Here is a 26,413-nt window from a genome sequence, read left to right on the forward strand (position 1 = left end):
CCTTAAAAAGAGGGAATACCCTGGGAAAGGCAGGTTCTATGTGTAAAATCACTGTCAGTCTTTAATCCTTCAGAATGTGTGTATCTGATCACTTTTCTTTACCAGAGGATCTTCAACTGCTTCAGGAATGAAATTCCCAAAGGCCCAGAGCTCTCTAGAGTAAGGAAAGGCTATGAACCAGGAATCCAAAATCCTAAAGACACACCTTTCCAGCTTCGACCACTGTTGATCTTGGTCTTGGATAGTTAAAATTTGGAGGAAAGAAAGAAAACAGTCTGAACTTCAATTTGCCTCTGAATGGTCCATGCTGAATGTGACCCCAAGGGTGGCTCTCATGTTTCCCCTCTGCACTGTCCTGCCTTCCTCTCAACCTGGCTGGGACTCACCTTCAACCTCACTCTTATCCCCTGTTGTTTGAATTTCTTAGGTCAGTAATGACACCATCAATTGTTCCCTTGTTAAAGTTTAGCCCATTTTTATTTTCTCTCTCACCTTTACAGCCAAACCCTAGTCAACAATTCCAATTGATTTTGCCTCTGGACTGCTTCAGATCCTTAACTAACTTCCTGAGGTTGGACTCAAACTTGCAGTCTTCAGGACCACTGCTTGAGTTTAGGATACCCTCAGTCTCCAAACCACCCCCAAGACTTGTTGCCGGGTCTCTCTGATGGTGTCACTGAATATGTCACAGCTGTGTCTAAGTGGCTTTTTGTTATTGTTGTTGGGGTACTGGGGATTGAACCGAGGGGCACTCTACCACAAGTTATATCTCCAGTCCTTTTTATTTTTTTATTTTGAGACAGGGTCTCGCTAAGTTGCTTAGGCTGGCCTTGAACTTGTGATCCTCCTGCCTCAGCCTCCGGAGTTGCTGGGATTACAGGCATTTGCCACTGTGCCTGGCTCTCCATGGCTTTTATGATGGCCAAAACCCTAGCATGGCACACAAAAACATCTTCCCAACCTGGCTCCCACTCTAACTGCACTCTTCACATCTCATTCTTCTGCTGCACCAGATCACACGCCTTTCCTTAACAGCCTGCACATATAGGTTACCTACCTTTGTCTATGTTGCTTCACAGGACTTGAGCAGGGTTTCCAGTCTCAATTTGGCTTTATCCTTCAAGAGATGAATCAAGTGACACCCTGTAACTTGGCGTTCATTGTTCCTTTCCTTGAGTTACCATTAAACTTTGCATGATCACTATCTTCTCACCTAGACTCTGAACTTTTTGAGGGCAGGGCCCTATTCCTGCACTTAGCTTGGTGTCAAAGTCAATAGTCACTCAACACAGGATTATTGAATTAAGTAGAGCTTTCAGTTTGTACTTCATGTGGTGCTGATATATGGCCTTATGTTATAGTCTTTTCATGTGTATGAGGTATGACCAAGCCTTGATATGACTCACTGTTTAACAACCATACCACAATTTATATATCCAAATGACAGCTGCTTCCTTCAGTCTTCTTTACCTTGTAAGATTGGAGACTTAGTCCATCTGCATTGTCGTTGTTCAAAACATTTTTGGAACACCTCTTGAATACAACTCTGGCATTTAATAGTACATTCTTTTCATTATCTTCCATGGTAGCAATTCTGTTTTCATTTATTCAATATTTATTATGCACTTCTCAGTTGGGTGTGATGGTGCATGCCTGTAATCCCAGGGCTTGGGAGGTTGAGGCAGGAGGATTGCAGGTTCTAAATTTTTAAAAAATTAAAAAGGGCTGGGGATGTGGCTCAGTGGTTACCTGCCCTTGATTTCAATCTCTGGTACAAAAAAAAATAAATAAATAATTCACTGCTCTAACCTAGGGCACCACCATGTTGGTTCTGGATCAAAGATAATATAAATCAGGCCCAGTGTGGTGGCACATGCTTGTAATTCCAGAGTCTCAGGAGGCTGAGGCAGGAGGATACAAGTTTCAGGCAAGCCTCATCAAGTTAGTAAGTCCCTAAGTAACTTCATGAGACTTTGTCTCAAAATCAAAAGTAAAAAAGTTTGGCGATGTAGGTCAGTGCCCCTGGGTTCAATCCCCAGTTTAAAAAAAAAGATAAATCAGACATACATTTACTGTCTTCAAGGGGTTTCTGTTTGGCAAGAGAGAAGAGATCTGGACAATATCTGCGATATAAGGTTAAGTGATAATGCTCTAAATGTTGGATTTGATTTATGGAAAAAAGTCAAGTCCTCTGGTTTCAAGTCTCTCGAAGCCTTTAAGTCAATTTGTTCTGAAGATTTCCAAACAGGAGCCCATGTGTTTCCAGTATCCCTCTTCCCCTAAATTCACTTGGCATGGTTGAGACCCAGGCACCCACTAAACACGCTGTTCTGTACCTTTAGTGTTCCCAGCTAAATTTTAAGCTCTTTGAGAGTAGGTGCTGAGGTCCTATCCTTCCTGTTTTCACAGTATCTGGTGGACACGTAGTGTCCAGAGCATACTGGATAAATCTTTATTTGACTTACTACTGAATAAGTAGTAAAATGAGTCTCTCTCCATGCCGCTCGGACCTCACACTGATTGCTTTCTCCCACGTGCTTTACTCCTACTAGTGACAACTTTGTGGATACTGAGGGACACCAGAGGGCAACTGAAAGGGCTAACACACACCAGGAAGGACCAGCGTGGGGGTACCAGTGGCGGATCTGGGAGTCGAGCCCGGAGTTCCTGCTTCCTGATTCCCTGGAGCAAGTGTCCTTCGGTGGGAGCCGCGGGAAGGGAGCAGCCCTTCCTGCACGCGGGGGGCCCGCCCCTTCTCCGGTCATTCAGGGCCGATGCGGAGGGACGTCAGCCCGCAACCGACCCCGGAGGGTGGCAGGGCGGAGGCAGAGGCTGGGCCCTTCCCGGAGGCACCCCATTCAGGCAGAAAGTAAAGTTTTCGGCTCCGGGGAAAGGGCGTCAGGGCTCAGCTCGCAGGGGATGGAGCAGAGGGACGAAGAGAGTTGGAAGAGAGCTGGGGTGAGATCAAAGGAAAAATGTGTGGTGGGAGCGGCTGGGCTGGATGCAGAGGTCCTGGTCCCAGAGCTGGGATCTCCAGGCCCGTTCCCCCGCCTGGGCGCGCTCAGCCTCCACCACTGCCGCCCGCCAGCAACCCGCCCGGGCCCCGCCCCGTGGTCCGGCCCGGCCCCTCACCGGCCGCCCCCTCCCGGGCGTCCCAGTCTCCTCCCCGAGGTGCCGGTGGCAGGGCCGCCACTCCCTCCGGCTCCCTCCCTCGGCTGCGCGCATCTCATACCAGCCTTCATTCCGCGCATTCCAGGCGTCCTCCTTGCAAACTTGAAGCCAGGGGGTGGGGAGGGCCGCAGCTCCCGGCTCCGTAGCCCGCAGCCGCCGCATCCCTGTCAGGTGAGTGGCGCCCGCCGCGCCGCCCCAGCCCCACGGGGCGCCCTCCCAACCGAGAGCCCTCCGCCGCCGCGCCGCGTGCTCCCATCTGGGCGCTCTTTTCTTGCCGCCGCCCGTCTTCCCGCCTTGGACTCCGGGGCTGCAGGCGCGCTTGTCCTGCCGCTTTCTTCCCTTCTCGCTCAGGCGCACTCCTCCCTGCCCTCTCCCCCGCTTCCTCCCTTCCGTCCGCTCCCCGCGTCCGCAGCAGTCGCCCCGCGTTCCCTTCCTTTCCCGGTTGACTCACTCCGCCAGGAATTGGGATCTTCGTGTCTTCCCGACAGTCCCATTCTGGGAAAACTCCTCCCTCCGCGCGCGCCGCTCCGCGCACCGGGGCCGGCAGCTGCGAACTGGGCTCGGGAGACTCGGGGTGGGTCGGTCCCGCCGCCCCACCTTTCCCCCGCCCGGCCAGCCGCACTCGGCCAGAGCCCCGCGCTCTGCTGGTTGACCCCCTGTCGTCCCTGCAGTGCGGTCGCCAGCCTTCCGAGACGCAGCAGAGCCGCGGCTGGAAGAGTTGGCGCTTGGGGCGAACTAGCTGCAACTGGTGGAGCACGCCGACCCCACCTCCCGCACCCTGGGACCGGTAAGGCTGGGAGCCCGGAGTTGTGAAGACTTTGCCAGAGGGCAGGCGTCTAGCGTAATCCAGGGACTAGATCAGGAAAAGAGCAGGGCACGTGGAGGTTGTGCCGCTGAGGATCTTGGAGGCGTTACCGACTACCGGGTCGAGAAGGTGGCGGTGGAGCCCAGGGACTTTGGGGAAACGGCGGTCCGGGTTGCTGAAGGGACCACTGAGAGGCAGAAACGAGAACATTGGCGACAGAATTGTTTCAGGACCCACAACCCCTTTTCTCCTGGCCTCCTTTCTGGCCTGGAGGAGAAAGCCCATAGAGGGAAGGGTCTTGCCTGTTTTAAGTTCTAAGGCAATGCGAATAGTGGTGGACATCTACAAAAAGTCCTGCTCCCCTGGGGTTGTGTCGCCTTTCAGACTAAGGACTAGTGGACCAGGGGAGCAGAACTCCCAAACACTTCCCCTGCAGGCAACCCAGGAGCATGCCTCAGTGCACATGCCGGACGGGGATTCCTGACACACAGGGTGTCTCTCTGCATAGTGGGTTCAAGGTGACGTATGACTGTGCCAGCCTCCTTAGCTTTGGGTGTAGGTGAGGGTGATGTCTGTTCGTGTATGACTCACCTCCGCTTCCAGTAGGTGGGTTTGTTTGTGTTGAACGTGAGTGACAGAGTGTGTACATTTCTGCTTCAGGAGGGTGCTGCTGCCTGAGTCTGCCTGAGTAGGTGTGTGATGCCTCCTCTCTAAAGAGTTTTCTCTATGAGGATGTTGGTTCTGGATCTGACTTCTTCCTCCCTGTACAGTAGGAGGAGGGGAGAGTGTCTTCTGTTTTTTCGTTTCATTTTTGTATGCAGATGAATTTGATAGTGGTTATTGGAGTGCGTGGCCCCCAGGCTCCTGGGCACCCTGGACTGGGCAGAGCAGAGAGGAAGCTGTCTACACCTGCCTCTTCCAGACAGCTGTCCTAAGGGAGAGTGGATTCTGCCCTTGCCTGGAATAGTTTTCAGGACAAGCCGGTGGAAAGCTAAAGGAAGTTGAAATCTTTGCATTTAGTTGATGGGATGGGTTGTTGGGAAAGTTTGTGGGGTTGAGTCCTTCAAAAGGAAGAGATCATTTTGGATCTTGAGATGTGTTTAGATAGTGCTTTTAAGTTGGCCCTGAGGATAAATAGTAAATAGTGCTGATGTTTACCAACCCTGAACTACTTTTACTGGTTCAGTGCAGGACCTGACAAAGCAATCAAGTGGAAGAATCCCTCATTCTCTTTCCTTGTGTGTGTGTGTTATTGGGGATTGAACACAGGGTCTCATGCTTGCTACGCAAGTGCTCTACCACTGGCTACACCCCTAGTCCCGAATCCCTCATTCTCAACTTGCAAGACCTTCCAACACTTCTCTGTGGGAAGAACAATGAGTAACTCATTGCATGAGTGCTTTAGTGCCAGTCCAGGAGGTAAGGGATGTTTCTGGTTTGCTGGTTGTGTCCAAGCAATTGGCAGGAGTGATACAGTATACGGTGGGTGATGGCAGGATCATCAAAGGCAGATCAGAATTCTTCACTCCTCATGTGAGAATCACCTTACCCTCCCACCTGCTTAGGCCAGATGTGCAGCTGGTCTATGAGCAGCACTGACAGAGTTGAAAGGCACAGGTTTAGGATCAGACAGACCTGGGCACAAATCCTGACAGTAACTCACTGCCTTTAAAGTACCAGGCTTAGTTTCCTGATGGATAACATCCAGAAAATTTGTTATGAAAATGGAACTATTTTGTGAAGCATCTACCCCGACAGTGCCTGGCACATTCCCAGGGATTCCCCCAGCAGATATTGTCCCCAGTATTTCCTAAGCTTGTTTTAGCAAGGAACTTCTTTTTTACCCTAGGGATTAGTGGTGTGTCCCCCCCCACTCCCTGCCCCCTGTGTGTGGATTTTTTGTTTGTGTTTTGCAGGGTTGGGGATTGAACCAAGGGCCTTATGCTGTATGAGATTAGTGGGTTTTTGGGGTTTTTTTTGGTAGCAGGGGTTGAACTCAGGAGACTTAACCACTGAGCCATGTCCCTAACCCCCCCCCCCCCCCCCTTTTTTTGAGACAGGTTCTCACTAAGTTGAGAGTTGGCCTCCAACTTGTGATCCTCCTGCCTCAGCCTCCTAAGCTGCTGGGATTACAGGCATGTGCCTCTGCGCCCGGCTCATTAACTCTTTCATTTTAAATACGGGAAACTGAGGCCCCTAGAGGGACTATAACTTCCTTAAAATTGTGCAACCTGGGAGCAGCAGAGCTGATAGTCGAACTCATGCTCTTCCCTTTGTGTACTCTCCTGCTTCCCCAGTCACCTTTGTCTAACAGACCTGGAGGCTGCAGTAGCCTTATGTGGCTGGTGCCTACCATCCTGTGGCTCAGATAAGGTTGATAGAGGCAGATGTACTCTCCTGTGTCCCAGCAGAAATCTCACAGCTGCAGGGGAAGAAACCATTTTACAGGAGGTTCTGCAAGGCCAAGTTTGGGAGGGGCTCTCAGGAGATCTTTCAGATCCACCCATTCTCCTCCAAGGTCTACATCAGGTAGAGAAGGGCTTCCTATCTTTTCATTTTCTTCTTCTTCTTTTTTTTTTTTTTTTTTTTGTGCTGGGGTAGAAGCCAGGGCCTGTTGTATTGAGCAATCCCAGCCTTTCCTATCTTTTCAGATCTGGGATGCAAACGTCACACAACCTTCTTGGTTTCCATTCTGGTCTAGTACCTGTGACTGTCACAAAGTAATCCCTATTGCCAAAACCGTGGCTCCTCCTCCTCGTCCCCCTTGCAAGTAGAGGACATTGGCTTCCTGTAGATGAGGCCAGTCTAGTGGCAGTTGGAAATGCAGGGCTTGTGAGGGTGGCTTTACCTTGCCTGTCTCCCTTTGCCCCTATGACCCTTTCTTGGCAGAAGTTAGGACGACAGCTCTGTTTAAAGCTCTGAAATTGGAGCTGAACAGCTGCTCTTGAGCACCCCCCCCCACCCCCCGCAGGGGCCCAGGTGGAGGCGGAGGAGGCAGGGGCAGGGCAGGGCAGGGTAGGACAAAGCTTTGTCGCTGGGAGCACCCAGTCAGTCTCCATCTCCTGTATTCTGATTCCAGCATTGCCTTGACCTCTTCTGAAATGACAGTTTTCTCCTAGCTTTTGGTTTTCAGTACTTTCTAATCACCTGTGTGATCTGGTCTTGGGGCCTTCAGCTGGTAGGGACTGGTCCTTTGGGAAATTTTCCATCAGGACTCCAGTCTAAGATCTGTGTCTACACCCTCTTCCATTGACTACAGGCTGCTCCTGGAGAGGAAGGAGGATGGGCCAGACTCGAGTGTGGGCCAGCTCCTTGGCTTGGTGTGGTGTGGGCAGGCCAGAGCCCCCATGGGTGGGGACCGGGCTTCCTTTGACCCAAACTTCTTGGGAACAATAGACTCCAGAGCAGTCACCAGGGGCAGGAAATGGGAGCTGTGCTAAGGCAGGGGTGACCCTCCTGGGGGATGGGATTGCATATCCGGTGGAGTGTTAGGGGCAGTGCAAAGGGCACTGGGGAGGGGCTGATGACACACAGGGTGGGCCCCTGGGGTGGGGCTCTTCTCCAAAGGGGGCTGTTGACTCAGAGTGAAACTTGAGCTCTGAGGGCCCATTATTTGGCTGAGGGCTCCGCTTTTTGTCCTCCTAGCAAAGATCTGCCAGTCTCTGCTTATGCCAAGCTCACCCCTGCCAAAACCATGCCTTCCCCTTCCCTTCAAGCCCCTGAGATGTCTTCGTGAATCGCCCTGGCCAGGATGAAAGGCTAGGGTTGTTTCTTCCTGGCTGTCCTCCATCCTGGCCGCCCTCCCTCTTGGCGTTGAGCCTTGAGTAATAGTTGACGGCAAGGCGATGTTGTTGGGCAGCTCTCTGGGTGGGGAGGCAACAGACCTTGGGTGGCTGGACGAGGGATTTCTTCAGCCACAGTCAGCAAGACTGGCAGGGGGAGATTCCTGCCTCAGGCAGGTGGAGGAATGTTCTGGGAGGCAGAAGATTCTTATCTCACCTTCACCTGTGTAAGGGTAGGACATATTTTGTAAGAGATCTAAGGAGCACTTTGCTTTGGGAGAAGTGAGAGTCAATCCATGGGAATTGCTTTGAGTGAGTTCAGGTTGCTAGATTTTTTACATCAACTTTGGGGATCCTAGGAGAAGCCCCAGGAGTGACCACTGAACCGCTGCCACATCTGGGAGGAGGGTAGGAATGCAGGCAGCAATGCCTTGATTTCTTTCTCAGTTCAGGGGGCAAGATGGGGATGTTGGAAATGGCAGACTGCTGAGCTTCTTATTTCTATCTTGCCCAATTCTTGGTCAGATTCTGTTTTTGTGGTGCTAGGACTCAAACCTGGGACTTTGTACATGCTTGGCAAGTGCACTGAGCTACACCCCTAGCCTTCTAGGTCAGAGTTTTGAACAAAAAAATACATGGAGATGTTGAAAATGAAGTCAACATGGATTTACTCTACCAAGTCTTGGCGGGGGGTGGGGGAATCCTCATTTCAGTGGAGAAATATTCAGTAAGGATTTCGCTCTCATGATTTTCTTGGGTACAGATGAAATATATGTGGCCTGGAGAGATAACAGTGAGGTGGATATGGAAGTGGCTGAAAGCACCTTGGGTACTGACTCCACAGTTCTGATCACTTAGAAGGAGGTTTCATGATGATGACCACAGAGCTCTCTCTTCGGTTTTGTTTTCTATCGGTTCGTTGGGTACTGAGGATAATAAGCATTGGATGACAGAACCAGGATTCAAAATCATCTCAATGGACTGGAATTGCTGAGATTAAGCAGAAAGATGAAATTAATATTTAACTCTTAACACAGAGTCATTGTTGAAAACCTGGAAAATAATTTCATGAAGGAGAAAACAAAATGGTACAACGTACCACAACTCGAATGGGCCAGTGGTGTGACAGGGTCTGTGTCAAGGAAAACCTTCCACTGAGCTCTGTGACACTGGCCACATTGAGAGACACATCTGGTTCTAGAAGTTGGTAGAGACATCTGCCTTAATAAGAATTAGGGGTAGTTCAGTGATAGAGTTCTTGCCTAGCAATGGGCAAAGGCCTGGGTTCCATCCCTAACACTGCTAAAGAAAGAAAGAAAGAAAAAAGAATTGATCTGACCATAATTATGAGTGCCTTAACAGAGCTGGATCGGAGGTTAGAACTTGCCCACCATCAGGGTGGCTTCATTTTGCTGTCATTTCTCCCTTCTGGAAGGTTTATCTCATCTGAAGTTACTTTCTTCTTTTTTTTTTTTTCCAGTACTGGGAATTGACCCAGGGGCACTTAACCACTGAGCCACATCCCCAGCTCTTTTTATTTTTCTTTTTGAGACAGGTTCTCACTAAGTTGCTGAGCCTGGCCTTGAAATTGCAATCCTTCTGCCTCAGCCTCCCAAGTCACTGGGATTACAAGTGTGTGCTGCTGCCCCTGGCACATAGAACTTCTCTATGTAGAATTTGTTAGGGACGCTCAGGAGGAGGGAAGTTGGACTAGATGACCTCTACTACCTCTTTTTCCTCGATTCTGTGGTCCTGGGCCTCACTTTTTCTGCATGTTAACTCATGAGGTTGCACTGGAGGATGTTACCTCTTTGACATTCTGGGATTTCTGCTAGAGGAAGGTAGAACTGAACTGCTTTCAGACTGGATGTAAAGTTGGGAGAGGGGCAGTGTCTGGAAAGTTAGAGGAGGAGAATGGGGAGATGTGGAAGTTATTGCCTGGCTCCCACCATCTTTATGCATCTGAATGAGCAGGGTGTCAGAGGCAGGTCACAATCTTGGTCCTATCCTGAGGCTGGGGATGGGGAAGATGACCCAGCATGGACTAGGAGTAATGAGTGTAGACTCCAGTGCAAGCAGAGCAGTCCTATAGAAGTATAATGTAGATAACCTGTGTATTTTAAGTTTCCTAGAAGCCATACTTATTTATTTATTTTCAATACTGGGGATTGAACCCAGGGCCTCACACATTCTAGGCAAGCACGAGCTGCATCCCCAGCACTCTTTATTTTGAGACCAGGTGCCTCTGAGTTACTTGCTGATCTTGAACTTGTGATCTTCCTACCTCAGCCTCAAGTAGGTGGAATTACAGGCGTGCACTACCACACCCAGCTAGGAGCCACATTTAAAAAGTACAAATGTGGTAAAATGAATTGTAATAATATATTTTATTCAAACGTCCATGTCCATAAAATTATTTTAACCTGTAATCAGTAGTAAAAAAGGATTAATGAGATTACATTTTTAATGCAAAGTGTTGGAAACCCAGTATTCATGTTACGCTTAATAGTACATCTCAGTTTGACTAGCTGCATTCCAGAGCTCATTATCCACATGGAACTAGTGGGTATCGTTTAGGACCGTGTTGTTTTCCAGTCAGCCTTCTGGATTTGAGTCCCTGCCTTGTCATTTATCAGGTATGAATTTTGGGTATGTTATGTAACTGCATTATGTCTCCATTCTCCATCTGCAAAATGAGGATAAGGTTAATAGCACCAATTTCATACAATTGATGTGAAGATTGAGTTAATATTTGTAAAATGCTTAGTTCTTTGGCTTCTATTAAGCCCTGTGTAAGTGTTTGTCAAATAAATGACCTGTAAACGGTCCTTAAGACAAGCTGGAATTTCTAAGAGGGAGAGACTGGTGACATGCTTGGAAAGAACCAATTGTGGAGTGGCCCTATGGAGTCACTGAAAGGCCATACCTATGCTACAGTAATTCTACATTGTGAAATTGACTTCTAGTCAGATAGACACAATCAGTTACTGCTGCAAAGAGGGCCTGCCTTCTGGAAGTGAGAAACGACAGCACCCTGATGATGGGACAGGCCCCAGTCCCTCAGCAGGTGTGTCCTGAGCATCTGTCTGCCTGGGGCTTGGAACTGTGCTGGCTGGCGTGCAGGAAGCAAAGCATCCTTAGCCATACTCCATCATAAATTGCATGACCTCATGTTGGAATGGGAGGTGGAGTCACTTCCAGCACTTGGGAGTTTAAGCAATAGTCGTGCTACTTATGCAAGAGCACGAGTGGAGCCGTATCAATGGCTTTCTATACCCTTTTCAGAACGCTGCCAGCCCCAGCACTGCCCGCTCGCCTCTCTTGGCCTGAGCCCTCGGCTGATCTATAGCAGTCACAGAGTACCCACTATGTGCCAGGCACTGGACAGTGGGGGAACATGAATATAAGGTCCCTGTCCCACAGACTGATTTGCTAACGATAATCTGTGAGTTGAAAGAAGGGCTAATTAGAGGCACAAATAAGTGCTGTGGGTGCCTAGTAAAGGGTGATTCATTCTGATGGGGCTGAGAGGAGTCAGGGAGGGCTTCACAGAGGAGAGGGCACTTGACCTGGCTTTGCAAATGGGTAGGGTTTTGATAGCTCTGTGGGTGAGAGAGAGAGAGTGACCTAGGGAAGGAAGGATCTGAGCAGATAGAGAATGCAGTGGCTATCTTCAAGAAATGATTAGAAGTGGGGTAGGGATGAAGTAGACTTGAGCTGTACCCTCGGGGTAGGATGTGGAGGTCTTGTTTTTCATTGTTGTGGTGCAAAGGATTGAATCCCTAGCCTCCAGAATGCTAAGCAAGTGCTCTGTCACTAAGCTATTTCCCCAGCCCAGAAATTGTTTTAACTTTTTAAAGATACATGTAGCAAAATGTATGCTTTTTTGGGGGTAGGGTGGGGTACCAGGGATTGAACCAGGGGCACTTAACCAAGAGCCACATCCCCAGCCCTTTTTATTTTGTGACAAGAGTCCTACTAAATTGCTTAGGTCTTCTCAGTTGCTGAGGCTGGCTTTGAATTTGGGATCCTCCTGCCTCAGCCTCCCAATCCCCTGGGATTACAGGCATGTGCTACCATGCCTGGTTGCAAAATGTACTCTTTATGTTGTGTAGTTTAAAGGTTTTGACAAATGAACAGAGTTGTGTATTAACCACCACAGTCAAGCTACAGAACCATGCCAACTACCCAGATTTCTACTTTGGTGTCAGTTCCCTTTCCTCCCTCATGCCCATCCCCTGGCATCCCAGGTCTATTCTCCATTCCTGTAATTTTGTCTTTTCAAGAATGTCACGTAAGGACTGGAGTTGTGGCTTAGTGGTAGAGCACTTGCCTAGCATGTGTGAAGCACTGGGTTCAATTCTCAGCACCACATATAAATAAATGAATAAAATAAAGGTCTATCAACATCAAAAAATATTTTTAAAAAAGAATGTCATGTAAATAGAATCATCGTGTAGTTTTGTAGTTTTCTGGATCTGGCTTCTGTCTTGTGGCATAATTCCTTTGAGAGTCATCCAAGGTATGTATATTGATAGAAGGAAAGATACCTGAGCAGATAGAAAGTGTAATGATTTGAGGGCCAGACAGTATTCCATTGCTGTGTATGGTGTACCACTGTGTTTATCCAGCACTGGTGGAAGGGTGTTTGGGTTGTTTCCAGAGTGTTAATTATAAATAAAGCTGCTATCAACATTTTAATACAGGTCTTCATGTGAACACAGGCTTTCTTTTTGCTTTTGTAAAAACCTTGGAGTGGAATTACTGGTTGATGTGGTACCTATGTTTACTGTTTGTTTTTTTTTTGTTTTTTTTTTGGTTATTGTTGATCATGATGTTGCAATACTAGGGAATTAACCCAGAGGTGTTTTACCACTAAGCTATATCTCCAGCCCTTTTTGATTTTTATTTTGAGATTGGGTCTGGGCTATCCTTTATCTTATCCTCCCAACTTGCTGAGATTACAGGCATGCACCACTGCACCCAGCTGTTGTCTACTTTAAGAAACTGTTAAAATGTTTTTCTTTTCTTTTCTTTTTTTATACCAGGAATTGAACCCAGGGACACTTAACCACTGAGTCACATCCCAGCCCTTTTTTGTACTTACTTACAGACAGGGTCTCATGGAGTTGCTTAGGGCCTCACTAAGTTCACCCCAGCCTCCTGAGCCATTGGGATTACAGGTGTGCACCACCATGCCTGGCTAGGGTATTCATCTCTTTTGCTACCTGCAACATAGAGTTTTAGTGTTCCATATTCTTAGCAGGGCTTGGAACTGTCAGGTTGTTGGATTTTACCTACCATTCAGATAGGTGTGTAGTGGACTCTTCTCGTGATTTTAATTTGCATTTTTCTGATGACTGATGATGAGAGCATCTTTTTATATGCTCATTTGCATTCGTATAACTTCTTCGGTGAAATATCTGTCCAAATCTTTGGCCCATTTTATTTTTTTGCTTGTTTTGAGTGTTCTTTAATATTCTGGATACAAGCCCTTGGTAGATGTGTTAATTATACATTTTTGGAGAAAATTCATTTACACAAAAAATCACAGGCAGGTGATGGGTGGTGGACTCTAAAGATGAAGTAAGAGTTCGGTCTCCTGAGCCTCATCTTTTCGTCAGGGGCAAAGGTGGGACCAGGAATGAGGAGTGGGGTACACCTCGAGAATGATTTATGAAAAAAGATGTGGAATAGGGCCTTCCATGAAATTCTTGGGTGAGTACCTACCACAGATCACACTTCAGAATAAGGCCCAGGTCGCCATCTTGGTTTGTAGGGCATCCTCTGTTGGCTGGTGGAAGGTATCTGGTCCGTTCCTCATGGCCTGTTGGGTCAGACTGGGCAGTCCCTGTACCCTAAAGCAGAGGCTGGTGCCCCCACCTTGGTATCATTCTTGAACATGACTTTGTTTCCAAATTGGATGACCAGGCATTCTGGAATGGGAGGCGGGGTGATTGTCATGCCTGCCTGGGGTAAGCGACTGGGTGTGGCTGGAGCAGGAGAGAATCAGTGGGGGTGAGTTTTCTGGGTCAGGGTGGATCCTTTGCTGTGGTGGCTTCAGCTAGGATCTGAGAGCTTTGGGCCATTAGCAGAATTTCTAGAGCATTTCAATCCTCATCCCTATCGCTGTTCAGTCAGAGTGGCTCTGGGAAAGAACATTTCGATGAAAAATGACCAAGGAGCTGGGCGTGGTGGCACACGCCTATAATCCCAGCAATTTGGGAGACTGAGGCAGGAGGATGTCAAGTTTGAGGCCAGCCTCAGCAACTTAGTGAGACCCTGTCTCAAAATAGAAAACAAAAGGACCAAGGATGTGACTTAGTGGTTAAGTGCCCCTGGGTTCAATCCTTGGGACCTTCACCACCTCCACTCAAATAAAAAAAAAACACTATGACCAAGAGTAGGGTGGATGTTGCCCTGTGCCTCCTGTTCAAGCTCTGCCCACCCTCACCCACTTCTGTGCTAGGAGTTATGGCTCTTGTGCCAGGGGTGCAGCCCTTTGTCAGAGGTGATTAAGGCCTTGAACTTAGAGTGGAATAGAGTGAAAGAGTACTACTTTCCAGTGGCTACCAATGTCTCCAGGGTCCTAAGAGTTCCATGTGACTCCCTGGTGCTCTTGGGTCCTGAAGAGCTGCTCTCCAGTGCTGAGCACTCTTGCTAGCAATTGCCAGGTGGGCACCTGAGCTCCCCCATGGAGGTCTGTGCTGCATGGGTGTCTGGTTTGGTAGGGTGAGGGCAGTCTTATCTAGCAGGACCACCAATGAGCAAACCCATCCCCAAGCCTGGTGAAACAGGCATTTGGTGAGCAGCCCAAAGAGTATATTCTGTCAGTGCCCTGGGGAAATTGACATTTGATGGGATTCCATGGCGAGTCCTTCAAGTCCTTCTGTGTGGCAAAGACTCCTTAGGTAAATCATCTATTTTAAGATCTATATTTTCACAGTACAGCTTACTTAAGGTGAAACCAACTGTTTTGGTTTTAGTACTTGGCCTCTTGAGTACTTACATTATTTTATGTGGTGCTGGGAATTGAACCCAGGACCTTGTGCATGTTATGCATGCACTGTACCACTGAGCTACACCCCCCAGCACCAGCTTTCACTTTATTTTAAAACCCTAAAAAAGGCCTCAAGAAGAAAAGAGTACAAGACTTTTCCCAGCTCACACACACACACATACATACATACATACATACCAGGGATTGAAACCAGAGGTGCATAACCCTCTGAGCCACATGCCCCATCCTTTTTATTTTTTCATTTTGAGACAGGGTCTAGCTAAGTAGTTTAGAGCCTGGCTAAGTTACTGAGGCTGGCCTCTAACTTGTGATTCTTTTGCCTCAGCCTCTGGAGTCACTGGAATTACAGATATATGCCACAGTGCCTGATTGATGTGTGTGTGTGTGTGTGTGTTTAATATATCCCCAAACTGCTAGAAATATATAGACATATATATATATATTTTTTTTTTTTTTTAACAGTTTTGAGTTACAGAAGAATTGAGCAAAGAGTATAAAGTTCTTTTACTTACCCCTCTGTCTCCAATTAATAGCGTCTTGCATTAGTGTGCTCCATATGTTACAACTGAGGAGCTAGTTTTGGTGCATTATTATCCTCCATGGTCCACAGAAGCTTTCGCTCTTGGCATCTCATATCCTATGGGTTTTGACACATGTACCCACTGTTATAGTATCATCCCGAATAATTTCACTGCCCTAAAAATCCTGTGTTCCAAGTATTTTCTCCTTCCCCAAGCTCTGATAACCTCTGATCTTTCTATTGTCTCCATGGTTTTGCCTTTTCCTGTATTAACTGTGGAATGTTATATAGTTGGAATCCTACAATAGTTAGCCTTTTCAGGTTGGCTTCTTTCGCTTAGCATGATGCATTTAAGATTCCTCCATGTTTTTTCAAGGCTTGATAGCACATTTCTTTTCTGTTCTTTTTTTTTAGTTGAAGATAGACACCATACCTTTAGTTTATTATTATTTTTTTAATGTGGTGCTGAGGATTGAACCCAGTGCCTTACACATGCTAGGCAAGCGCTTTACCCCTGAGCCACAAACCCAGCTCCGTTTCCCCATTTCTTTTTCTTTCTTTTTTTTTTTTTTTCACTTAAAGTATTCTACCCTACCTACCACTCTTTTTTTTTTTTTTTTTTTAAATGAGGTGCTGAGGCCCAGAGAAGGGGAGTTCCTGGCAGGAAAACTGAGCTTGGAGTCTAATTTGTCTTTTTTCCGCAAGCCAACTGTTGCAAGGGGCTTCTGTGCCTGGCATTGTGCTGGGGCCTGAAGCCAGTTTCGTCACATTTCATCACCCCTTTTTGTGGCCCCAAGCAGGAGGTGGAGGGGTGTGGACACCCACTTGCAGTGGCCCATTTCCTGGAGGTGTTAGGAATAGGCCTGCTGACACCCAGGCAGCAGCCTGGGAGGGTTGGTTGGGGACAAGCTGCAGTTTCCACCTCCTGGAGAGCTGAGGACAGGGTATGCTGGAGCCAGGTGTGTCCTCACTTACCCTGCCACTGCCCTGGGGCCTGAGGCTGGGCTTGGGGCTTCTGGCCACTTAGGAATCTTATCTCTCCCACTTCTCTGCATCTCTGAGCTGCTCCTCCCACTGCGGACTCCTCCTCCTGGATTGCTTCCCAGGGTTCCTTTCCTCCTAGTTACTTATCTCCCCTCTTGTTGCCCTTCATTCTTATCTCCACCCTCCTTCATCCCTCCTAGCAACACAGCAAGAGCCTTGAATGTGCAAGTAGCCTTTCTTCATGCCAGGCTCAGGGATATCCTAGGATTTTATTTATTTATTTGTTTGTTTTTGTATGTTTTTTTGAGGTGGGGTTTTACTGGATGGCCTCCAACTCCTGGACTCAAGGCAGAGTCCTCCTGCTCCCACCTCAACCTCCTGAGTAGCTGGGACTACACCGTGCCCAGCTTATGGTTGAATCCAACCTTCATAACATGCCTCTTGGATGTATGTGGGGGAACATTGAAGTTCAGAGAGGTTTAGTAGCTCTCCCAGGGTCCAAGCCTAGCCCTGAGTTCAGAGACAAGTGCTGAATCAGTGCCATTCATAACACTTCTGTCCTGGCCAGGCAATGCTAAAGGAGTCTACTCTCTGTTCCCTTTTTTTTGTTTGTTTGTTTTTGTTTGGAACTGGGGATTGAACCCAGGGGCCTTAACTACTGAACCACATCCTCAGCCCTTTTAATGTATTTTTTAGAGACAGGGTTTCTCTGAGTTGCTAAGTGCCTGTCTAGATTGCTGAGGCTGGCTTTGAACTCGAAATCCTCCTGCTCCAGTCTCCCAATAGCATGGGCCCCTTGCTGAGCTCTCTTTTCCTTTTGTTCCAATGTGTCCTGTCCCTGGGGAGGATCTTTGCCTTCTTCCCTTCTCACTCCTCCCTGTTCCTGACCTGTCAAGAAGCAGTGATAAATGTCCTTCTGTGTGTCAGTAAGAGATGGGGCACATGCATTGTGCTGTATTTGTGCCAGGTGTTGTACCTCCCTGTTTTACTTCACTCACATGGCTTCTCCATGCAAGTCCTCTTTTTCCCGCTTCAGTGCTGGGGATGGAACTCAGGGCCTCACACGTGCTAGGCCAGTGCTCTATCACTGAGCTCTATCATCTACCAAGGGCTTGAACTCAGAGGCATAGACCACTGAGCCACATCCCCAGACCTATTTTGTATTTTACTTAGAGACAGGGTCTCACTGAGTTGCGCCATGCCTCACCGTTGCTGAGGCTGGCTTTGAACTCATGATCTTCCTGCCTCAGCCTCCTGAGTAAGTGGGATTACAAGACATGTGCCATCACGTCCGGCTGGTTATTTTTTGAGAAGTCCTCTTTTCTGACTTCTAGCAAGCCTCAGCTCAGCCTCTTAATTTTATTTTATTTATTTTTTATTGGTACTGGGGATTGAACCCCAAGGGACTTTATCACTGAACCACACTTCTGGCCCTTTTTCTTTTTTGAAACGGGGTCTCCCTAAGTTCCTGTGGCTAGTCTTGAATTTGGTAATCCCCCTGTCTCAGCCTCCCAAGTTGCTTGGATTATAGATGTATACCACCACACCCATGTTTAGCCCAACCTCCTTAAAGTCACTTTGGGGTCAGTTTTTTCTGGCTGAGTACCTGACCCAGCCTTGCTTAATCCTATCCATTTTTCTGCTGGGTTATTTTTTCTCCACTCCCTCTCCTTCCTTTCATCTCTAGGGACTCACTCAACCAGGACCTGGGAACTCCTTTTGTCTCTTTTTATTTCCAACTATAAACAAGCCATTTTCCTTTGTCCCTTGGATTTTGGGACTGGGTCCCTTGCAGTACCTCCTCTTCCTCTCTGCCTCCATCTTTTTTCCTTCAGTTTTTAAAAGTACTCTTTAAAAAGTCATGGTAAAATATTCATAACATGTCAGGCATGGTGGAACAGGCCTATAATCCCAGCAACTCTGCATACTGAGGCAGGGGGATTGGAAGTTCAAGACTAGCCTCACAACTTAAGGAGACCCTGTCTCTAAATTGAAAAGACTGGGAATGTAGCTCAATGGTAGAGCATCCCCAGGTTCAATCCCCAGTGCCACCAACACATACACACAACTATTTTTAGGAGTATAGTTCAGTGACATTAAATGGCATTCACAATGTCATACAACCATTACCACTGTCCAATTCTAGAACTTTTACATTCTCCCAAGGAGAAGCCCTGTACCTGCTAAATAACTCACCGTTTTCCCCTCTAAACACATATTTTCCTTCTGTCTCCGTGAATTCGATTATTCTAAGGGCTTCCTATGAATGGAATCATACAATATTTCTCTTTTTGCATTCTACTTAGCATAATGTTTTCAAGGTTGGTCCAAGTTGGAGCGTGTCACAGTAATTCTAAGGCTGAATAACGCCGCCAGTATAGATAGACCCCGTTTTGTCCATCTGTTCATCTGTTGGTGGATGTTTGGACTGTTGCTACATTTTGACTCTCTTGGTACCTTCTGACCTTTCTCTCTTCACTGAGGTGGTGTTCCTAGGTCCTTCAGCCCATTTTGATCCCCACCCCTACCCTTACCCCAGCATGTTTACCTGCACCCGTTTCCCATGTTACCCTCCCTAAGTAGAGCTGATTTTTGTTATTTGTGGTAGTTATGTCCTATAAAGTCACTGTGAACCCTAAATTAGCAAATACTGAACCATGGCTCCTACCAGAAGTATAGGGTTATGTTCCCACAGATCTCTTGTCACAAGATTTTTTGATTAATTTATGAACATTTTTATGTGCTTCTGTTTTAAGACACCTTATTTAATACATATTGTTGATTACAAACCCCACTATTATGTACAATTATAAAGCACCAATAAAAAAGAAACAAGGAGCCCAGCACCGCGGCACACGCCTATAATCTCATCTACTCCGGAGACTAAGGCTGAGGTAGGAGAATCATCTGGGCAACTTAGTGAGACCCTGTCTCAAAATAAAGCAAAAAGGCTGGGGATGTAGGTCATTGATAAAACACCCCTGGTTTCAATCCCCAGTACTGCAAGAAAAAGAAAAAGAAAAGCCAACCCTGATCCATTTACTGTTATGATCATTATGCATTATAAATTTTAGTCAAATACTATCTTGTGGAATAAAATAATCATTTTTACTAAACTTAGGAGGGGAAATGAAGCTTAAAAAATGTGTGCCTGGGGACCAGTTTGAAAAATGTGGAGGTCAGACCCCTTTAAAAAGGATGTTTGCATATAGTATGGGAACTGAAACAAGAAGGCAGAGCACAGCCTTGTTGACTCTCGGCCTAGAGGCAGCTTAGTGCATGCTGGCGTCTGTGAGTGACCAGCAAGGCAGGAGTAGCGTTGGCCCTCCCTGTGCACAGGTTCCACACCCATGGGTTCAGTCAGCACCAAATAAAAAATATTGGGGGAAAGATTATCTGTACTGAGCATATACAGACACTCCCCCTTATCTGTGATACAGTAATAGCTATTTACATAGCACATAGCACTTACATTGTGTTATCACAAGTCATCTAGAGATGACTTAAAGTATCCAGGACAGTGTGCTAGGTTATAAGCAAATATTTGCCATTTTATAGAAGCGCCTTGAATGTCATGAGTTTGGGTATCCTCCGGGGTCTTCCATGCTGAGAGGACTGACTGATTGATTTTTTTTGTTCGTTTGTTGTTTTGGTACTAGGGATTAAACCCAGAGGCGCTTAAGCACTGAGCCACATCCATGACCCTTTTTATATTTTTTATTTTGAGGCAGGGTCTCGCTAAGTTGCTTAGAGCCTCACTAAGTTGCTGAGGCTGGCTTTGAACTCAGGATCCTCTTGCCTCAACTTCCAGAGCTGCTGGGATTACAGGCAGGTGCCACTGTGCCTGGCTTGCAGCAGGATATTTTCATGGTGTGGGACAGTGGCAGTGAGCTGCAACTCCACTTGGGCATATGATCACAAAGGTGAATAGCCTGTATTGTATACTGTACTGTGTTGACAGCATATTTTTGGATACAGGTATTCCATAAATTTACATGAGATATTTAACACTTTATTATACAGAAGGTTTGCATTAGATCATTTTGTCCAGCCTTCAGTTGACATTGAGTACTCTGAGCATGTTTAAGGTGGGTGAACCTATGCTAAGATGTTAAGTAGAATACGTGTACTGAGCATTGATTGATTGATTGATTGATTGATTGTGGTATTAGGGATTGAACCCAGGGTGCTTTACCACTGAGCTACAACCCTATCCCTTTTTATTTTTATTTTGAGACAGAGTCTCAAGAAGTTGCCAAGGCTGGCCTCCAACTGGCGATCCTCCTGCCTCAACCTCCAAAGCATCTGGGATTACAGGCGAACATAGGTGAGATCTCTTCACAGGAATGGTATTGTTTCAGTCTCTAGTGGGTCAGGGTAGTTATGTGGGACTTAGAGATCACTTATGGGTCCTGGGAGGATGCTAAAAGGTGAGCGTGTAAGATGGACCATGCAGGGAGAGGACTTCTGGTCTGATGTCTGTTTTGTTTGGTTGGTTGTTTTGTAGTGCTGGGAATGGAACCCAGGACCTTGTGCCTGCCAAAAAACTTACTTTTTTAAAAATATTTTTTTTTTAGTTGTAAATGGACACAATACCTTTACTTTTTATTTATTTTATGTAGTGCTGAGACTCGAACCCAGTGCCTCACATGTGCTAGGCAAGCACAAGCCCAGTGGTAGGTGTGTGAGCCATAGACATGATCTGCCTCGGAAGGAACTTAGACCCCCGCGTGCCCAATTTTACAGATAGGCAGGCCAAAGCCAGAGAGATCAAGTGATTTGCCCACTGTTTGCTGTAGAACTAGAACCAACACCAGTCCCTTGGTTCCCACTTATCACACTTCCAACTTCTTAATATCTACTTTGGCCACTTTCTCAGGGCCGCTTTCTCTGCCCTTCTGAGCTTTGGCTTCTCTGTGCATGACCTGGGGATCATGATTCTTTCCCTATCCTGAAAGCATTTCTGGAAAAGCATGTTGTTCTGATTCTTAGAAAGATTATAACAGAAGCCCATACATTCCTAATTCTTCCAAAAATTCTTGAATAACCAGCATCCATGGGCCCTGGGATAGAGCAGCATGTTGTCTGGGCCTGGGTTGCCCTGGGCAGGCCATCTGGTGGCTTTTGGGTGGGGCTGGGGGCAGAACTGGAGGCCTCTAGGCCAGTCCCTGAGAGCCAAGTCAGGGATTATTTTTATTCCTCTGTTCATGGCACATGGCCTGGGCTCAGCGATGCCATCTGTTCTCCTGCTCCAGCTCTCCCCAGCAGGCCCTTGAGGGTCACTGTGGAGTGCTTGGGGGAGGGGAAGGAGTGGGATCCTTCTCTGGGCTGCTGTTGGCTTGCCCGGGTTACACTGGCCACACACGTGGGAGGTTTGTCTGGTAAAGAAGCAGCTGCCAACCTGGGCTGTGGGCTGTGAGGGTGGGACAGGCCGTCCAGTTATGGTGGTGGACCAGGAGTGGCAGGGCCTCGTAGGGCGGGGAGTGACTCCATTTCAGTAATGAATCCTGTGGCCCAGGGCATTGGATGACCTGCTGCCCTGCTTTCCCTGGGACAGGCCCAATCTTGGGGATTCTGGTCCTCAGAAAACTTCCCTTGTGGGGCAGAGTCAGGCATGAGCAACCTCTGATTCTCCCTAGGTCTGTTGCTCCACAGGGCCCTGCTCCACAGGGCCCAACTTGTGGGGAAAGGAAAGAATTTCTGAGCAGGCATAGGACCCAGGAACCACGGCCTCAGGCTCTCAAAGGAGGTCATGTCAAATTAGGGACTGGGCTGCCCTTCCTTCCATCTCTTCTGACACCCTGGCCTTATGTCTTTCTCACCCAGCTCAGTACACATCTGTGCCATGTCAGGCTCCAGAATAAATCCAGGACTTGCTAATAGTATGGATTAATTAATATTAGATATTAACCTCAGGTGATAGGATTTAAGGTATCTGTACCTACCATGTCTGCTTAGGCTTTAGATGTGCCACTTGAGGTATTATGTGTACCTTAGTAATAGTGTTGATGACAGTCTACAGCCCTCACTGAGATTTGACTCAGTGTCAAGTCCTGTGTTAGACATCTCACCTTATTGACATCATCACTCCATGATGGGTCAGTTAGGAAAAGCCACAGGTGAATATCTGCAAGGTGTGTTCAGAGACCCTCCAAGGGATCTGGGTAGGCATGTGAGCCATAGACATGATCTGCCTCAGAAGGAACTTAGACCCCCGTGCCCCCAGTTTTTCAGACAGGCAGGCCAAGGCCAGAGAGATCAAGTGATTTGCCCACTGTTTGCTGTAGAACTAGAACCAACACCAGTCCCTTGGTTCCCACTTATCACACTTTCATTTTGTAAGTCTCCAAAATAAATCCCAAAAGGATTTATGTATAATTCAATCTCTTTTTCAGATGTACCCAAATCTAGATATTTGCTGAGATCGTCTCTGGTTCCTTAAACTAAGCAGAGAGGTTCATTCTTCCTGCAGAGAAATCATTGCACTTAGCAAACATCCATTCATTTGTTCCTCCTTCATTCACCAACACTGTGCGGTGCACTGAGGACTTAGCGGATGAAGACAGATCCCAGTTCTGGTGTTAAAGTGTGGTGGAAAGGAGACTGATAATTACTGGGAGGTGGGAACTCATGTGTGGAAAGACAGGGGGCTATTGAAGGTCCAGAGAGCGCACCTAATCCAGACATGAGGCTGGGGTCCTCTAACTCTGGAGTCCTTTGGCTGGACCTTATGGATGAGAAACAGTTGGTTAGGTGAAAGAGGAATGGGGAGGAAAGCTAGAGGTAGAAAAAGAAAAGCCAGTGTGGTGGTGCATACTGCAATCCCAGCTACTCCAGAGGCCAAAGCAGAAGGATTCCAAGTTCGAGGCTAGCCTGGATGATTTAGTGAGACTCTGTCTCAAAATAAATTTTTTAAAAGGGCTGGGGATGTAGCTCAGTGTTAGAGCTTTTGCTTACTGTGTCCCATCCCCAGCAACCATCACAAAAGGGGGGAAAAAAGTGGAGAATAGCTTAGCATGTTGGTCGATCTGGATGATGGAGTTTGGGACTTGAAAGGGGGTGCAAAGAGTACAGTGTCCAACAGGTGGGCGGAAGGTTTGGCCAGAGAGCAGGAATCATTTGATGAAGGGTGCTACTGCTCTTGCAGTTATTTTATTGCTCAATGTAATTTGTAAAGTATGTCTGAGGAAGGACTTTTTTTGAAGTAATCCTAACATATAGTTTGCCATCTAATTGCAATGTTAATTATAGAAGTTATTTAAAATAATAAGGCTGCATTTATAAAGAGGAAAAAAAATACCATCAAGAGGTATATGGTTATCGTAAGACCTCAGAAAGATTTTAGTAAGTGGAGGAATCACCTGAAGATGATGAAGTCTGAAGGGTGTTGCTATAGGCATTCAGGTGTGCATTGGTGGAAGCTTGGATTAGGGCTGTCGCATAGAGAAGTAGGTTCAGGAGATACATTTAAGAGACAGAAAGACAGGATGCAGTCATTAAATGGATATGTTAAAGAAGAAAGAAAGGCCCAAATATGCTCCTAGATGGCTGGTCTTTGGGTGGGCTGTGCTTCATTTCCTGAGAGAGTAAAGAGCAGGAAGAGGATTCAGGGCAAAGCTGAAAATCTGGTTTTTGAACATAATGAGCTTGAGGAGCGTTGGAGATACCTGATTAGAAATGCCTGGTGGGCAGTTGCTACATAGGCCTACACCCCAGGCAAGATAGGCAGATTTGGTTTTGCATGGTTGTGTGGTGCATGGTGGTTAGACCTGTACCCAACGACTTGGATGGCTGAGACAGAAGGATCTCTTGAGCCCAGGAGTTGGGACCAGCCTGGGCAACACAGCGAGACCCCATCTCAAGAAACTAAAACCCCCAAACATGTAAAGAAGTGGAAGCCTTGGATGGACATCCCCCAGGGAGCCTGTATAAAGTTAAAAAAGGAGCAGTCAAACCAGAACCCCAAGGATGGCATTTAAGGAATGAGTCTTACAAAATATAAAGCCCAAGGGAAGAAAGGGAGAGTGAATCAGTGACAGACAACTTGAGAATCGTCTCAACAGCTCTTCCACCTATTTTGAGAATGTTTAATTTTTTGAGAAAATTGTGGGAAATTTATGATCTTTTGAGGGATTTAGCGTCTTTATTTATTATATTGTTTTCCATCCATCTTCCCTTCATTTATTTAGGTATTTTTTTGTCTATTGAAACAATTGAAATTTTCTCTGTAAAAGGTCTCACATTTTGTTAGATTCATCACTGGATACCTTATGGCTTTGTTTTCTAAGTGAAACACTTTTTTAAAAATTATGTTTTCTAATACCCTATTTCTGGCATAAAAGAATGTGATTGATTTTGACATGTTGATATAGCTCAATTCTCCTGGAAGTTTTCATGATTTGTTTGTAAAATCTTCTTAATCTTATATTTTCTGAGAATACTGTGAGTTTTTCTTTCCATGTTTTGCCTCTCTTTTCCTTGTCCTACTGTTTTGGCTGAGATTCCTGTTATATTTGTGCGTAAGTGGTAAAAGTGGGCATTCGCTACCTCGTTCACTTTTAAAGTAGTAGTTCCAGTGTTTTATTTTTTTATTTTTTATTTTTTTGGTACTGGGGACTGAACCCAGGGTTACTTAACCACTGAGCCACATCCCCAGCTCTTTATTATATTTTATTTGGAGACAGGGCCTCACTGAGTTGCTGTCTTTGAACTCAGATCCTCCTGCCTCAGTCTCCTGAGCTGGGATTATAGGCATGTACTACCACGCCTGGCTAGTGTTTTAACTTTTAGTGTGATATTCTTTTTTTTTTAACCATTGTTTTGCCTTTTTCTTTTATTAAAGAACTTTATTTTATTTTTTTAATGTGGTGCTGAGGATCGAACCCAGTGCGTCACACGTGCTAGGCAAGTGCTCTATCACTGAGCCATAACCCCAGCCCCTTTTATTGTTTTTTCAGTGTGGGTCTGCAGTGGTAAATTTTCCCCATCGTTGGTCTAAAAACGACTTAATTTAATGTTCATTCTTGCATTATGCTTTTGTTGGATTTTAGATTATGGGTTGATGGCTATTTTCTCTCAATAATTTGGAGATTCTAGTATTACTGTCAAGAATTCTGCTATCTGTTTAATAGTCCTGAACTGGGGCGTGGCTCTGCTGCAGAAGCACCTACTTAGTTTGCTGGAGGCCCTGGGTTGGGTCCCCGGCTCAGGGCAGGAAAGGAGGGAGAGGTGGTCCTTCCTTTGTAGATAATCTCTCCTTTTTAGCTCTGGGTACTTTTAAGGTCTTCTCTTTGGTTTTGGTATTCTGTAGTGTCTCTGTATTTATTTGAATGTATCCTGGTTAAGACTCAGTGGGGTTCCTGAATTGGAGGAGTCATGTCTTTCATTAATTCTGGAAAACTTCCTGCCATTAATTCTGGAAAACTCACTGTCTTTCATTAATTCCGAAAAACTTTTTAAAACTTATCTTTTTAAATGTTGCTCTGCTTCACTTCCTATATTCTCTCTTTCTGGAATTGTTTTATGCAGTGCTGGGGATGGAGTCCAGGGCTTTATGCGTGCTAGGCAGGCACCCAATCCACCATCTCAACCGTTTTTTAACTGCACAATTCAGTAATGTTAAGTGTATTCATGTTATTGCACAACCTTTTCATCTAGCAAAACTGAAACTCAGTTGAAAAACAACTCTATTTCTCTCTCCTACCAGCCCCAGGTAACCAACATTTTACTTTCTGTTTCTCATATAAGTAGAACCATACAGGTTTTTTGTTTTGATTTTGTAGTTGTATATGGACAGAAATGCCTTTATTTTGTTTGTTTTTATGTGGTGCTAAGAATGAACCCAGTATCTCACATGTGCTTGGCAAGTCCTCTGCCACTGAGCTATAGCCCCAGCCTAGAACCAGTTTTGGTTTTGCTTTTTTGGTGACTGACTTATTTCATTTGGCACATTATCCTAAAGGTTCATCCATGTTGGAATAGAATTTCCGTTTTTCTTTTTTCTTTTTTTTTTTTCCCTTTATTAGGGATTGAACCCAAGGGTGTTCTACCACTGAGTTACACTCCCAGACTTTTTGTTTGATTTTTTTTCTGTTGAGACAGGGTCTCCTTAAACTACTGATGCTGGCTTT

At 46.4% G+C, this 26,413-nt stretch overlaps 1 protein-coding gene across 8 annotated transcripts in view; it reads left to right on the forward strand.

Moving 5' to 3' along the window:
• The first annotated feature begins 2,819 nt into the window (after positions 1-2,819).
• The window catches only part of TEAD4 (TEA domain transcription factor 4), a 68,473-nt gene continuing 44,879 nt past the window's right edge, over positions 2,820-26,413 (forward strand). For 2 of the 8 annotated variants that reach the window (XM_079141996.1, XM_079141997.1), the window contains exons 1-2: positions 12,994-13,476; positions 20,524-20,610. In XM_079141996.1, coding sequence (XP_078998122.1) covers positions 13,428-13,476; positions 20,524-20,610 — 136 coding nt within the window. In that variant the 5' untranslated portion in view covers positions 12,994-13,427. The other 6 variants (XM_079141994.1, XM_079141995.1, XM_079142000.1 and 3 more) reach the window with 5 other exon arrangements.

Source organism: Sciurus vulgaris, assembly GCF_902686455.1.
Source record: "Sciurus vulgaris genome assembly, chromosome: 5".
NCBI lineage: Eukaryota > Metazoa > Chordata > Mammalia > Rodentia > Sciuridae > Sciurus > Sciurus vulgaris.